Source organism: Cynoglossus semilaevis, chromosome 4 (genome assembly GCF_000523025.1).
Source record: "Cynoglossus semilaevis isolate Cse_v1.0 chromosome 4, Cse_v1.0, whole genome shotgun sequence".
In the NCBI taxonomy this organism is placed as follows: Eukaryota; Metazoa; Chordata; class Actinopteri; order Pleuronectiformes; family Cynoglossidae; genus Cynoglossus; species Cynoglossus semilaevis.
This window is the reverse complement of record NC_024310.1, coordinates 12,479,702-12,495,438: the sequence shown is the minus strand read 5'-3', so window position 1 is coordinate 12,495,438 and position 15,737 is coordinate 12,479,702. Positions and strand designations below refer to the sequence as shown.

Here is a 15,737-nt window from a genome sequence, read left to right as displayed (position 1 = left end):
CATCGTGAATAAATCCATAAAAATAAACGGTTTTTGTCCATATTTTAGTTTTTCACCAGAAATTACATGAAAAATTAACATTTGAACAGAAAATTTAAAAAAAGAAAATTACTAAAAATGTTCTTAAAATACCCTATTTTATGAGAAACATGTAGGAAAAGATAACATTTAGAAAAATAATTTTACGATTTACATCAAACTTTTTTAGTTTTTGACCAAAAATTATATGAAAAGTTCACAATTTGAAAGAATATTTTATAAAAGAAAAATTCTAAAAATGTTCTCCAAATGCCGTAATTTTATGAGAAACATGCAGGAAAAGATGACATTTTGAAAAATAATTTTACAAAGATTTCTCAGATTTTTTAGTTTTTGACCAAAAATGAAAGGAAAAGTTAACATTTTGACAGAAAACTTTATAAAAGGAAATTTCTAAAAATGTTTTCAAAATATCCTAATTTGAGTAGAAACATGTGGGAAAAGATGAAATTTAAAAAAAATAATTTTACGAACATTTTCGTCAAACATTTTGAAAAATAATTTTACAAAGATTTCTCAGATTTTTTAGTTTTTGACCAAAAATGAAAGGAAAAGTTAACATTTTGACAGAAAACTTTATAAAAGGAAATTTCTAAAAATGTTTTCAAAATATCCTAATTTGAGTAGAAACATGTGGGAAAAGATGAAATTTTAAAAAAATAATTTTACGAACATTTTCGTCAAACTTTTTTAATTTTTAACCAAAAATGACACAAAAGGTTTACATTTTGACAGAAAGTTTTATAGAAATACATTTCTAAAAATGTTCTTTAAATGCCCTAATTTGATGAGAAACGTGCGGGAAAAAATTAAATTTAGAAAAATAATTTTACAAAAATGTTCGTCAAACCTTTTTTAGTTTTTGACCAAAAATGACATGAAAAGATCTGTTTTGACAGAAAGACTGATAAAAATATATTTCTAAAAATGTTCTCTAAATGCTCTAATTTGATGAGAAACATGCAGGAAAAGATGAAATTTAGTTTTAATTAGAATTTGACCAAAAATTACACAAAAAGTTCAGATTATGTAAAATTTTTCAAAATGTTATCCTTTCCTGCAAGTTTCTCATCAAATTAGGGCAATTAGAGAACTTTAAAAAAAAAAAAAAATTTACATAAAATCCTGTCAAAATGTGAACTTTTCATGTCATTTTTTTTTTAAAAACTAAAAAATGTTTTGAACAAATTTTTGTAAAATTATTTTTCAAAATGTTATCTTGTTCTGCATGTTTCTCATCAAATTAGGGCATTTAGAGAACATTTTTTGAATTTTTTTTTAGAATTTTTTCAGTCAAAATGTGAACTTTTCATGTCATTTTTTATCAAAAACAAAAAAAATTGGATGAAAGTTTTTGCAAAATTATTTTTCAAAATGTTGTCTTTTCCTGCATGCTTCTCATCAAATTAGGGCATTTAGAGAGAATTTTTTGAAATTCTTTTTATAGAATTTTCTGTCAAAATGTGAACTTTTTGTGTCATTTTCAGTCAAAAATTTTTTTGTAAAAATATTTTTTATTTTTCATCTTTTCTTGCATGATTTTTTTCAAAATCCTAATTTAGCATTACATAGCAATTTTTCGGTAAAAAAGCATGAAGATCATTATATTCTGGCGTATTAATATTGATCCAGTGCTTCCACATCAGTGTTTCTACAGATGTTGTTGTGTGACTCACAGTTGTTTACATCCAAAGCAGCAGCAGGAAGTGACGATGGTATCAGTCAGCCGGTGAACCAGTCCAACAGGCTCCTCAGTTTCTGTTCCTCTTTAATGACCGACCTCTCACACTCTCACGCTCCCTCCTCCATTGTCTCACCTCACATCTCTGGAGTTGGTTCACCAACAGGGTGGTTATACAGCAAGTTTGAATAAAGGAGCGGCTGTTCTTGTAATCACATTCTGTTTCCTGAAGAATTCAACAAGGCAGAGATAAATCCTGTTAGTATGAGAGTTAGAGACAAACGTCACATGACTGACAGAACATTTGTTTACAATTATTATAGTGACCAAACAGAAAAATGCTTGTCAGTCTTATTCAGAATCTTATTGGTATAATAAATTACGGTGATCAAAGCTTGACCTTCCAAAAGAATATATTTTTCTATATTTAAAAAAACAAAACAAATGTAGATGGTGTGTGAGCTCCAATGACTGAAATCCAGGATAAAAGTCAACTCAAACCAGTATGGCCACATTACGCACTGAAGATTGAAACGATGAAATGCTATGCGGATGTTTTTGCAGAGTGTTGCAGAGAAGAGACCAAACTGTGAGCCATGAGGGACAAGTTGGAGATCCTCGCCATGGTCCTGGGCTTCATCGGCCTGATTGGGACAGTAGCCATCACTGCCATGCCTAGTTGGAGGGTCTCTGCCTTCATCGGTGCCAATCTCATCGTCATGGAGGAGTTGTGGGAGGGCTTGTGGATGAATTGCTTCAAACAGATTGACATTAGGATGCAGTGTAAGGTGTACGACTCACTGCTGATCCTCCCCTCAGAGCTGCAGGCTGCCCGGGGGCTCATGTGCGTTTCCATCGTCTTAGTTGTCATCTCCTTGTTTGTCACAGGATGTGGAAGTAGGAGCAGCACCTGTGGTGGTGAGAACATAAAGTGCAAGAACATCACTCTGGCCGTAGGGGGGTGTTTGTACCTGATGTCCTGTCTGACCACACTGGTCCCGGTCAGCTGGGTGGCCCACACTGTCATCAGGGACTTTTACAACCCTCAGGTGACAGACGCTCAGAAACGGGAGCTGGGCAGCGCCCTCTACACTGGCTGGGCCACAGCTGGTGTTCTGCTCATCACAGGGGTCATCGTACTGTTCAAATACAGCAGGAACAGACGTAAAGAAGAAGAAGTGGCTTATGCTGCTCCCTATCACATGGCTATGGAGGATAACAGCATCAGCATTACCAGAACTTTGTCTGGATCACATAAGCATCATGAATATGTGTGATCACACTGCAAAGATGTTACTGTTGGATTGCTGATGTGATTTCACATGAATGTTGAAACGATCGCCGCAATTTACTGTACGTTCACATCTTAACCACACACTGCAACAACAAAGGCTTTTTATTTTACACTGTAAATAAATCACATCTTAACTGCACATGGTTAACAGCAGACGGCAAATGTTTTCATTTTCTAAAATCCAGAATTCTTACTTTTACTTCAGTTCCAATAAGACTTAAATCTAAGGATTCAAAGTGTAATTAAAAAAAATGTAAGAAAATGGGAAAATGTGATAAATGTATGACGTTTACCTTCAGCTAATTTGTCCCTGGTCAAGCTTCAGAATACGATGAAATATACTGAGAAAACAAATAAATAATATGTAATGATTACCATTGCCGGTATTAACGATGTTAAAATAAACAGTGTACTAATAAAGTTATTTTTTTCCAGTTCATTCATTTTTGAGAAACTTTTGTTGTTGAAGACTCTTTCAGAACTTATTAGTATAGTATAGTACTGTGATCAATAGTTGATGTACTAAATATATTATTTTTATAATATTTTTCTGAATTTTTATTTTTGAAAACATTTTCAGGAAATTAGTTTAGTACGTTGCTTTTGTTCAATGGCTGATGTGTCAACAAAGGTTTATATTTTATCTGAATTTCAACCATTAAAAAAGGTCAGTGCTATGTAATTTAAGGAAATTAGTGCATTTTTATTTATTTTTGAGCAACATTTTTCACGACCTTTTCAAAATTTGATTATTTTTTTTTCTCTACTGTGCCAAAAATAAAATATATATAAAGAGTTAAATATGAACTAATTTAATACATTTGTTTTTAATTTAATTCAATGGACCAAATCCACTACACAGGCCGTGTAGAGATCAGCTGTTCTGGTTCAGTTGGCTGGTTGACTTCAGTGCCACGACTCAAGGTGACTCAAACGGAGCGTAGACTTAACTTGAAACCAACACTGCTCACCTTTCTGTGCTCCACACGTGCACCTTTCTGTGCTCAGCTCACTTTACATGAAAAGTAGGCGGCAGTCTGACATCTGTGATCATGTCATCGGGTTTCGGTCTGGCACAGAGAGAGAGAGAGAGAGAGACAACAGATTCTTAACACCATGGCCATGGAAAAGTTATGGGCTGCTGTTACCGAGCCTGAAATGACAGTGTTTGAATTACAATTGAAATCTTATGGAAATATAACTACAGTAGAGAGTAAAAAGAACTGCACATGCTTATTTGTGAAAACGTATCTCAGTATACTTCAAGAATTTGGAGTGAAGCAATTAAAGATTGAAGCAGTTATCCAAGAGCTGAAGAAGAATACGTTTTAATCGTATCTAATTTATTTCAATTTTTGCACAGGTGCGACGCCATGGAGAAAGTTACTTAAGAGAGAAGATGTTACTCTGTTAAATCAGTATCACAGCAGCTCAGTACTTGCAAAACATTCACCAGGTTTCCAGAGACACATGTAGGAGTATGTGTTGTGGCAAATACTACATACTGCATGATGATACATTTTGACCCAAGTCTAAAAATAAATCACAAACTACTAAACATGGATACTGGAGCAGTGACCTGAAGAGGGCGGTATACAGGATATTTCCTCACAGTGAAGGTATGATGGGCCCTGTCACTGACACCTCTGTGGATGTCAACATTGTCTGTTTAAACATTGGATTCATGTCAACAAGTATTCAAAGGAATTTAAATATGTTAAATAAAAAAAAAGTGAAATAATAAAAACCATCAAATGAATGAAATGATAAAAAAATCATGTATCAATCAAACATTCCAACAGGCCCTTGTAGTGTTCACGGAAAAAAACATTTGGCTTGTTTATCTAGTAAAACACACTGTTTAGTGTTTTGTAAATCACAGACTACAGGCACCAGTGTAAATACAATCTCATTTTAAAAACAAATTCCACTAGAATTTTTAATTATTTCTACAATTTCAAAAAAGTGTAAATGTATTAAGACTTGATAATGAAACAATGTCAAAACAAACAGATCTTTAACCTTAGCTGCGACTGCAGCAATGATTGGATTCGTTTCTGATTAACTCCCGGAACAAAGATTGTAACAGCCATTTGACATTTGCATTCAAAACAAGGCAGTAACACTTTGGTGTGTCCTCGTTTATCTGATGCTCATGAAGCAGCTCAACCTGTAAGGCTGCATTGCATTAGCATTTCTGTGTGTGTATAAGTTCCTGGACTAGTCTTTTCTCTCAGAATATTTTCAGAAGCTGCTGGCGTGCAGCTCACACCAAGACATGGCCTCCTACACTGCCTACAGCGGTTACAGTAAACCTCCTCAATCGTACGTGGGCTCCTACTATGATGAGAAACAAGCGAAGCAGTACACAGAATACCAAGACTCCGTATATGAGGAAAAGAAAAGGATCGAGAGGAAGGACCGCAGGGACGCCATCTGCTGCGAGGTGGTGGCCCTTGTCATCGGGTTCATTGGACTAATCGGAGTGGCGGCCGTGACCGGTCTGCCCATGTGGAAGGTCACAGCTTTCATCGAGGAGAACATTATTGTAATGGAGACACGTTGGGAGGGACTGTGGATGAACTGTTACAGACAGGCCAACATCAGGATGCAGTGCAAAGTCTACGATTCCCTGCTGTTTCTACCCCCCGACCTCCAGGCCGCCAGGGGTCTGATGTGCGCCGCCGTGGCCCTCACCTCATTCGCACTCATCGTTTCAGCAGTGGGAATGAAGTGTACCAAAGTGGTGGACCACCGCGCTCGAACCAAGCACATCGTCCTTGTGGCCGGAGGCTTCCTCTTCCTCATGGGCTGCGTCACTACACTCATCCCCGTGTCCTGGACTGGCCACGTGATCATCAGGGATTTCTACAACCCTCTGCTGATCGACGCCCAGCGCAGGGAGCTCGGGGAGGCCCTCTATATCGGCTGGGTGACCGGAGCTTTGCTTTTCACCGCTGGTGTGATCCTGCTGTGTCGTCACGCGCCGCGCGCCCAGGAGGCCGAAGAGAGGGTTGTCTACAACCCTAGGGGAAATTTGTACCAACCAGCATACACATACCAGCCGTACACATACCAGCCTGCGTACAGCTACCAACCAGCCTACTCTGCACCACCACCAGGATCTGTAGCCTACACACCCAGTCAGTACTAGTGACGAAAACTGAATGAAGGAACTTTTTTTTTTTATGTTTTTTTTTTTTTCCAAAGTTGTCACTGGGCGAGGCCAGATCTTTCCTTCACAGAGGGACTAGAGTACGGCAAAGATGTGAAATATAAGTTGGAGCAGCTGTGTTCAAATGTAACTGATGAACCGTGCTGAACGTGATTGTGTTTTTAACCATATGTTTAACTTCACCAGGCACATTTTAAAATCTGTGTCTCTATAAATATGTTGACTGTTATAGTTTCATACTACTGACGCTCTTTGAGAACAAATGATGCACTAGGTTTCCGCTCTCCCCAGAAAGGTAACCTCCACATGATTCGTTAGTTTTTATTATTTTGTTACTGTGACTGTAGATACTTTTGAACTGCGTGACAAGGTCAGCTCTGATTTACAATAAAGGGGAAATACTGGGACAAAACAAGACATTTGTGGTGTTTTTCTGATGCTAACAGACAAGGTTAGCACCTGGGCCTAGAAACAAGACTTGGGTCTGAGCCACATCATGTCTGTAAACAGTAAGTCGTGTTTGTCTCCGCTGGTTTCAAGTGAAATGTGCCTCAACTGGTTAAACAGGACAGTTCACACAAATCCACCCACAACACAGAGCTGCTTAGAAACGTTTGAGCAACAACAGCTAATGTTCTGGTCTTGATTTTCTAAAACAAAACAAAACAAAACAAAAAACTCTAAAAAAAATACAGAAAACAGAAGTAAAGCACATTGGATTAATAAATCATGTGTTTTTTTAGATTAAATTTTACTGAACTTGGTGACTGTACTTTTATGTCTGACTTTAAATGGGTGTAATGACAGAAATAAGAAAATCTAAGGGAGAATAAGACATAAATATTACAAAAAGAAATACTACTGAAAAGTTTAAAATAGCTCATCATGTTCCTCAAAGTATAAAAACTAATTTAATTTAACTTTTTCGTAATTATTTTTTAAACAGTTTCAAAACTTAGTTATGAATCAACTCAAAAATGACCCTGAATGTCAAATCTTATCTAAACGTCAGTTACTAAAGACCTAAGACCCAAAATATTAAGAGATAGCAACCTGCATTAAAAATATACAGTATTAAAACGCATAGGTTTAGCAACAAAGCTAATGTGCAGCTAAATAATAATGTTATATAAATCAACAATATGATATGACAGAATTAAGAGATAGCAACCTGCATTAAAAAGTATATTTATTAAAACGCATAGGTTTAGCAACAAAGCTAATGTGCAGCTAAATAATAATGTTATATAAATCAACAATATGATATGACAGAAAAAAAACCTGATATTAATAATAACAAACCTTTTTCTGCTTGGCTCTCTCTCTCTCTCTCTCTCTCTCTCACACACACACAAACACACACACACACTGCATGTCATCCAGCTAACCACACTTTGAGTTACTTTCCGTTTGCATATTTTTGCAGTTTGCAAAAAAAAGACGTCTTGGCGACGGTACTCATTACACGGTACGCAGTAAATATTTAATTTTTTTTTAACCGATACTGGTTTGAGGGAAAAACATATTTAACTGTATGTTAATGTGTTTATTATAATTATAATGTGTTGCTAGTGATCATATTATATATTTAGTGCTCTTTATGACTCTTGCGAGGGCAGAAAGAACAATGCAACCATCGGCAAACTGGGTATTTTAGTGGTTGGTGTTTGTCTTTTGACACCACCTTTAAAAACCAGCCAAGACTTATCTCCAAAAGATCAAGGAAGCAGATGATGTTTCTAAACAAAGGTAGTATGGCTGTAAAAACACGCTAAAATATTTTCTATTTAAAAGTATTTCTTCAAATGTACTTTAAATATGTTACCTCCTAATATGTTTTCTGAACTAAAAAATATGTCTTGCCATAAAAAACTGGTTTTCAGGTTCTTTCATAGTGAGAGCTGAGAGTGTAAACTGAGATGTGTGAATAAACAAAATGGATGTAACCAGGGTGAGGTGTACAAAGAAAAAAAAAACACATACGGGGTTCTGTTTCATAGCAACAGGATACTGACTCCACCTACTATTCAGTAGTTATGTCCGCAGGGAGGAGACGGTGCAGGTGAACATCCCGCTGCTCCTCCTCCTCCACTGGGATGCAAATCCACTGCACACTGGGAACCCACTGCCTCCACCTAATTACACTGTCACTGCAAACATTTGTGTGTGTCTCAGCTCGGAGGACGCGGAGAAGGATATGGCCAACTCAGCACTGGAGATCGTGGGTCTGTTACTGACCCTGATCGGATTGATAGGAGCGGCAGCCAGCACCGGCATGCCCATGTGGAGAGTCACAGCCTTCATTGAGGAGAACATCATAGTGTTTGAGACGCGGTACGAGGGTCTCTGGATGAACTGCTTTCGTCAGGCTGACATCAGAATGCAGTGTAAGGTGTACGACTCCCTCCTGGCCCTGTCCCCTGACCTGCAGGCTGCGAGGGGCCTCATGTGCTGCTCTCTGGCACTCGGCGGCCTCGGTCTGTTGATCGCCATTGTCGGGATGCAGTGCACGTCCTGTATCCAGAACAATCGAGGCAAGAGATTGGTCCTGATCATCGCAGGCAGCATGGTCCTTATGGCCTGTCTCTGCGTCCTCATCCCCGTGTCCTGGACGGGTCATGTCATCATCAGGGATTTCTACAACCCACTGCTCATCGCCGCCCAGCGCCGGGAGCTCGGTGAAGCTCTGTACATTGGCTGGGTGTCTTCAGCTTTCCTGTTCGCCGGCGGCTGCATGTTCATCTGCTGCAACCTGCAGTCTGAAGGCAAAGGCTCCGAGAGGTACATGTACTCCAGGGACTCCAACTACATGGCCTACACCCCGCAGCCTCTCCAGCCTCAGCAGCTGGTGCTGCTGCCTCAACCACAACCACAACTACAACCACAACCTCAACCACAACCAATGCTGTCAAGACACCCCTCCACTATCTACACTAACCCCTCTGGATACAACTCTGGATACAACTCAAGATACCCTTCGAGATACCCCTCAGTACACAGCGGAGTGGCTTATCTCTGAACACGGACTGAGGTAAAGACGATCAGCTGTGGTCTAGCATTTCAGAAAAAAAAAATTCTCTGACTGACAAACACAGGAACTCTCTCAACTATTAGTTATATTTACTTAATATGAAAAAATGGGTAAAATAAAAATGGTTGTAAATAGTTTTATTTCACGTTATTGTATTGTAAAATTATAACCTTGTTTTTTTTAACATTTCACAAAGTAAATTTGTTTTCAGTGTAAAAACAAACGCATTTATATTGTTTTTTTAAATATTTTTTTTCTCTAACAGACAATAATGACTTTAGATCCCTTCTTATTATTAACATGTTTATCTTGCGTTTCAAGTCAATATATCCAGTGTAAAAATTATATTCACATTTTCTTTTTTAGGTTTTAAGATTAAGTTCTGATACAGTTTAGGTTTTAAAACATTTTAACAAAGTATACATTTTCTCTCTTAATAATCGTATTGCCTCAGACAAAACATGCAAATGAATCGTGTTTACTGATAGATGACCTGATGCTTTTACAATACACTGTCATGGTAATTTGTTGAGCGTTTTCTTTGCGTTTTCATAATTATGTTTGTCTTAAGCCAAATTAGACTATAATAACCTGAACAAACTATTATCAAATGGCTCTATCTGCACCAAACTTTTTTTATATTGCAAATTATTGCAGTGAGTCAGTATATTTTTTATAGGTTTCCTATTTTTTTTATTTTGTCCCTTTTAAGTGCAAAACCTATTAGCATACGACATGACTGAAATTAAAATGATTAGTTCATATAACTTATAATTTTAAAGCTTTATCCATATATAAAGAATATATAAAGTAGGACAACTTTATAATTTTCTTTAACAAAAACCACCCTCAAACTTCAAAGGTGGTGAGATTCCTGTTGTTGTAATGATTAAGCCTCTGTTTTTACAGTGTCTCTGTCTCGGTGCAGGTTTAACATAATGCCCAGCAGCCATTGTAAACTGAGAGAAGTCAGTCAACATGAGCTTCTGCTTGTTGAAGGAGTGGAGCTTGACGATGACTTTGGTGTTTGTTTCAACAGCATGACCTCACTTTGAATTACATACAATAATTAACTCATTTGAATGTTTTTACCTGGAGTTACACTATTAAAGAATTTTATCAGGCCCAAAAATCATGTGTTCTGAAAATCAAATATGTGCCCAGGGCTGGAGTTCCTATGAGCAGTGTTGGGCACGTTACCTTTTAAAAGTAATTAATTATAAGTATTTTCAAAGTAAAAGTCTCTCAAAAATGAATAAAAATGCCTCCATTTACCTTTAAAAAAATTATTATTATAATAATAAGATTCTGAAAAAGTGTTTTTTTTTCAAAAACAAATTGACGGCTCAGCAAACTTTATATTTATATTAAACGAAGAATAGTATGATATATAAACATTCTTTGTTGTTTGTAATAAATAGTTCAGTCAAATACAGGTCTGTGTGAAAATTACCATAAAATATTTTGGGAGCCATCTACAGTACCGCTATGAATCCAAGGGGGGGTGCTAAAAAGCCGTTGACAACATCGGCCCCGAATGAAACTGAATAAATGGAATTAACACTTAATTACCAGTGTTGGTTATTTCTGTCTGTATGTAGAAACACATCAGGTTTTAATATGACGCAATTATCAGAGTTAATGTCAAAACAAACAAAATAAAAGCACTGATCAATGTTTTCAGAAACTGTGAGCCAGTTCTGTTTTTGTCCTGTTAGGATTCACTGTATAAGCAGGTGACAGCACAAAGGTGCAGCAGTGAGTGTAAACACAAAACAATCAGGGATCTTTTTTTTACCCCCATTGCTCTGACCAATGAGGTGACAACAGGGCACTTTCCCACAACAAACGTCTCTGACACCAAACACACCAAGTCAGACAAAGAAGACCTTCACTCCTGGGAACAGGAATCGCACCCCAGCACTGAAATTTTGTAATTATTTTCTAGTTTGACATTTTCTTTTTAGTTTAGGTTGCTTTGATTGCTACATCATGCTTCAAGCATATTCAGAGATCGCCGCAATGTGTGTTGGGCTGATCGGGCTGATCGGCGCCGCTGCAACCACTGGGATGCCCATGTGGAAGGTGACAGCTTTTATTGGAGAGAACATAATTGTGATGGAAACGCGTTGGGAGGGTCTGTGGATGAACTGCTACAGACAGGCCAACATCCGTATGCAGTGTAAGGTCTACGACTCGCTGCTGTACCTGCCTCCAGAGCTGCAGGCGGCCCGCGGCCTCATGTGCTGCTCTCTGGCCTTGTCTGGACTGGGACTTCTGGTCGCTATGGCTGGAATGCGCTGCTTCTCCTGTCTTCAGGGTAACGACTGGGTGAAAACCATCATCCTGCAGGTGGCAGGAGTCATGCAGCTGCTGGCGTGCGTCTGTGTCTACATCCCAGTGTCCTGGACTGGCCATGCTATTATTAGAGATTTCTACAACCCTCTGCTCATTGATGCCCAGAGGAGGGAGCTGGGAGAGGCGCTGTACATCGGCTGGGTGACCGGCGCCTTCATGTTCGCTTCAGGGTTGTTGTTCCTTTGTCGCCGTTTGCCCCAAGACAAAGGCTCGTTTGATATTTACCACCCGGCGGACTTCCTCAACTACAAACTGCATCCGGGCAAGCCGGCTCTGATTGGTTACAATCCCATGTCAACTCTTTCGAGCCTCAGATCGACTCCGTACCAGCCTCCTGTACAGCAGCTCCCAATGCCAGTGCAAACTGTGCCTCAGCTAATGGCAAATAACGGAGCGCCACTGCAGCCTCCAATGGCCTATCACCCAGCTCTGCCTGAAAACGCTTCCCTGTTGTACGGCAGCATGACTCAGCATTCCTCCGTGCCCAGTTCTAACCAGAGAGGAAGCCTGTACGCTCCAGGGAACTCCGTGTACATGAGCCACAACAGCGCGCCACATTCACTGACCTACACCGGCCAACCATCTGCCTCCTACCAGTCCAGCTTTCACCCAGTTCCACACACTCCTATTTTTATTGGGTACAGATCATCAATAGTTCAACCTCAGTCTCACAGTGGGAGCAGTTCCCTGGGTGGTGTGTACATCTAGGAGCTGACGCAACTTCACAGATTATGGTTTATAAGTATAGGGGTGAGTCCAAATATTCTAAGACTAATGTCAATAATAAAGGTGTCTGTTTGTAATCAGTGAAACTGGTGGAGCTCAGTCTCCTCTGTGTTCCCAACCTCTTAGATTGAATTTATATTTACATCGTCATCAAGTGTTCAGATGTACATTTGGTTTAATGTGGTTTTTCAAACCACAAATAAAAAGGATTTTGGTTTAATGTGGTTTTTCAAACCACAAATGAAAAGGACTTAAATCAGAGGACGTCCTAGAGACAATTTATAAACTGAAGAGTGAAAATCAAACAACAATTCTGGAGTAAACATTGAAATTTTAGAACAATTTATTTGGCCATAGTTTTACTAAATGTATATATTTATTTTTCTTGCTAATGTTTAGTTGTTTTGGGATATACTTTATATATACTGTATAATATTTGCAGTGTGTTAGATATTACTGGACAAATGTTTAGCCACAGTTTGATATTTCTGTAACCTTTTTGGAATTGTTTTGTAATTAACATTAACTTGTTGTGTTTATGTTTTGTCTAACTTACCTATTTGTTTATTTTGTTGGTTAATTTTTAGCAGTTTTTTCAATGACATTCAATTCATTTGTGGCTAATCCTCATTTATTATTTATCATCACCATTTAGATAATAGTAATTAATTACTGAATTATTGTTGAAGGGAACATGCAGGAGGACAATAATCAGGGCAAAATCAAAGAATATGTCCAAGGGGTAAAAAAAAACTACTGGCTTACGCAGTAAAAGTATTCATTATTAATTATGAAACTAAGGAATTACATGGATTATAATTCATGCTGTAGTTAATGACTGATTTTCTGATATTACCTTAAAATTCATAGAAATTAAGTTTTTTATACTGATATTACTGAACATCTAAAAAATATTTCCTCATTTTTGTTTGGTTCCAAATGTGTGACTTCTATCACGGACTGACAGCACTAACTGGTAGCACCGCTCCTGACATGATCACCAAAACTAGAACTAACCACTACACACCACACGATGGCACTAAAGAACAAGAGTCTCAGGCGCTTCCTTTACTGCCATTTCTGCCCTAAATTTGATTTCTGCTGGATTTTGTTTGTTTTCCCCCCTTGTATTTAACTGTGCAAAACCTTGAAGGTGATGAATATTAGTAGATTTTTCCAGCCTTGATCCTGACACCCACATTTGAAAGGACATTACTTCAAATCTCAAAGTTTAAAAACAAATCAGGTTTATTGATATCTGTTCAATAAAAAAAAATTCAGTTAACTCACATTATTCACCTAAATTAATTTTTTCCAAGGCAGTTTAAATACTTTTTTACTTATTCAATGATTTTATTTTGTGTAAATAAATGTATAAAATATTATTATTATTGTTAATGTTGCCACTTATTTTATCTGTGCCTATAATGGAGCAGTTACACAGCTGCCAATATTAACAAAGTAAGTTTTTTAGGGTCAATCATACTAAGTTAGACTGTGTTTGTACACAGACCTGTGCTGCATGGCAGTCATTCATCACAGTGACTTTTTTATATTCACTCTATTATAATCTGGCAGCACAGAAACACTGACATTTTGGATGTTGTTCAATTAAGAATGATGAATGCCTTATGTGCTGACTTGAAAAATGTCACCTGAATTAACAATGTCACTTAGCCGCTGAGTCAAGGACAGACAGCGCAGCTGATGAGAAAACTAAAAATCAAGACATTTGTATTTTATCATTTTAGAATACAGACTACAATAAGAACCATTAAACATTTTTGAATCTTCATTATATCTTGTAGGTTTTATAGGCATTTTTGTTTTGTACTGTATGTATTATATAATATCCATTGATCAAAGTATTACCTGCAACAATAATAAAAATCTTAAAGTGTAATTCAAATACTGAGTTTAGAGCTTCCTTGGATGACTGTGAGAACTTCCAAATCAACAACACTGAGTGTTAGCTCCCTCTCCTGTTCTCCACCAAAAACACATGCACAAAACAATCAGCTGCGGAACTAGAAAAAAACAAACAAAGAAAAAAAACAATTGCTGACCATCAGGTCACCAGTCTGGACTGATCCTGGAGGAATTGGTGGTTTACAATGCAATCTCCCCTAAGGCCTCCCAGAGGGGGCACTCTTTGATCAGCTCCACCTTTGGCTCTAACGTTTCCCTGTATCTTGACATGTTTCTAAGTTCAGATTGTGACAAGCCTGAAGTCTCTACTGTCTCTTCACATGAAATAAGCTATTTTAAAAATATTGCTCCATATTTACATTCAATCTGTTAAACACATCCTACTGTTACTGCATGAAATAGACACCAATTATTTACTTATTTCTAACAAATAAAATAAGATTTTTTCCAGTGAAAACATATCAAGTATTTCTCGCTTGTTTGAGACAGGTTTGAGAAAAAGTACATGTTTTTGTTTTGGTTGCATTAATGTTGGATGTTGTTGAATATAGTTTTTGAAAAGTCAATATTGTGTAAGTTAATGTCTTTACGTCCCAGTTAAACTGTTTCATCACATGATAGATTACATGATAAATGCTACGTCTCTGTGCCATTATTTATTACATTCATTCAATGAAAAGTTATTTGACTAATCCCTGCAGAGACCGTGTAGAGGAGATCGGTTCACTAAAAGTTTAAAGGTAGTTCATCTGAAGAGAACGTCACTGACCAGTGTGTCTGTAGGTCACTTTTGCATCTCCGTCAGGCCCGAAGCACAGACTTAATCGTTTCTTGCACAAAATCAAAGACGTTGTCGAGGTCGAATGTTGCCAGATTTGAAGTTAATCTTCAGGACGTATCCATGTTGGCGGATCAGCGACTCGGCTTTGGCCTTAATTGTGTGCCTGCACGGGAGAGATGTTATTGTCAAGCTACCCGTAAGATGACAGGAATAAAGCAGGAAGCACAGAAAGTCTGATTTCAAAATAAAAGTGTTGTTCATGTGCCTAGATGCAAAAAATTTGAATTAAAACAGCTGTGACTTCATTTAGACGATATAAAAATTAAGACAACAAAATATTTATATTTAAACTGAATGTCTGCCCCGACATTTAGTGAGTTGCCAATCATAAAAATGGAAAAAAGGTGATATGTGTTTGAAATGTTTACAAGTAGAAAATAGACCCAAACATGAGTAGTGATGTTTCCCCTTCCTGTTGTCTGCTGGGTGGAGTGAGTGTGATCACCCTCAACTGTGTCTCTGTCATCAGTCTCACTCCTGCCACCTGGTGGCCTTGGTATGTATACCTCTCTCTCTCTCTATATATACAGTATATATATATACATACCCTGTATTTAAGAATATTATTTACTGAAAATTATAATAAGTACATTAAAACCCTATAAGAAAATCCTCAACGGTTAGACTGAACAAACTTTAAAAAAAAAAGTTAATTAGACACTA

At 37.5% G+C, this 15,737-nt stretch overlaps 5 protein-coding genes across 11 annotated transcripts in view; 4 read left to right on the top strand and 1 right to left on the bottom strand.

Moving 5' to 3' along the window:
* Positions 1 to 1,917: 1,917 nt before the first annotated feature.
* bach1a (BTB and CNC homology 1, basic leucine zipper transcription factor 1 a) overlaps positions 1,918 to 15,737 on the bottom strand; it is a 41,218-nt gene continuing 27,398 nt past the window's right edge. For 2 of the 7 annotated variants that reach the window (XR_003049630.1, XR_003049628.1), the window contains 4 exons: positions 15,003 to 15,177; positions 3,986 to 4,084; positions 3,308 to 3,355; positions 2,723 to 2,859 (listed from right to left, as the gene is read on the bottom strand). The gene's annotated coding sequence lies outside the window, so the exon portion shown is untranslated. Of the gene's footprint in view, positions 1,947 to 2,521; positions 2,631 to 2,722; positions 2,860 to 3,307; positions 3,356 to 3,985; positions 4,085 to 15,002; positions 15,178 to 15,737 lie in introns of those variants that run through there. The other 5 variants (XR_003049632.1, XR_003049633.1, XR_003049629.1 and 2 more) reach the window with 4 other exon arrangements.
* On the top strand, positions 2,243 to 3,264 carry LOC103378145 (claudin-17-like). The gene has a single exon (XM_008309245.3). It carries the CDS (start codon positions 2,317 to 2,319, stop codon positions 2,995 to 2,997), a length of 681 nt encoding a protein of 226 aa, XP_008307467.1. The 5' UTR covers positions 2,243 to 2,316; the 3' UTR covers positions 2,998 to 3,264.
* On the top strand, positions 4,113 to 6,596 carry cldn8.2 (claudin 8.2). The gene has a single exon (XM_008309246.3). It carries the CDS (start codon positions 5,293 to 5,295, stop codon positions 6,166 to 6,168), a length of 876 nt encoding a protein of 291 aa, XP_008307468.1. The 5' UTR covers positions 4,113 to 5,292; the 3' UTR covers positions 6,169 to 6,596.
* On the top strand, positions 8,148 to 9,354 carry cldn8.1 (claudin 8.1). Its single transcript, XM_008309247.3, has one exon. The coding sequence runs from the start codon at positions 8,387 to 8,389 to the stop codon at positions 9,206 to 9,208; it is 822 nt and encodes a 273-aa protein (XP_008307469.1). The 5' UTR covers positions 8,148 to 8,386; the 3' UTR covers positions 9,209 to 9,354.
* LOC103378148 (claudin-8-like) lies at positions 10,612 to 12,506 on the top strand. Its single transcript, XM_008309248.2, has one exon. It carries the CDS (start codon positions 11,213 to 11,215, stop codon positions 12,284 to 12,286), a length of 1,074 nt encoding a protein of 357 aa, XP_008307470.1. The 5' UTR covers positions 10,612 to 11,212; the 3' UTR covers positions 12,287 to 12,506.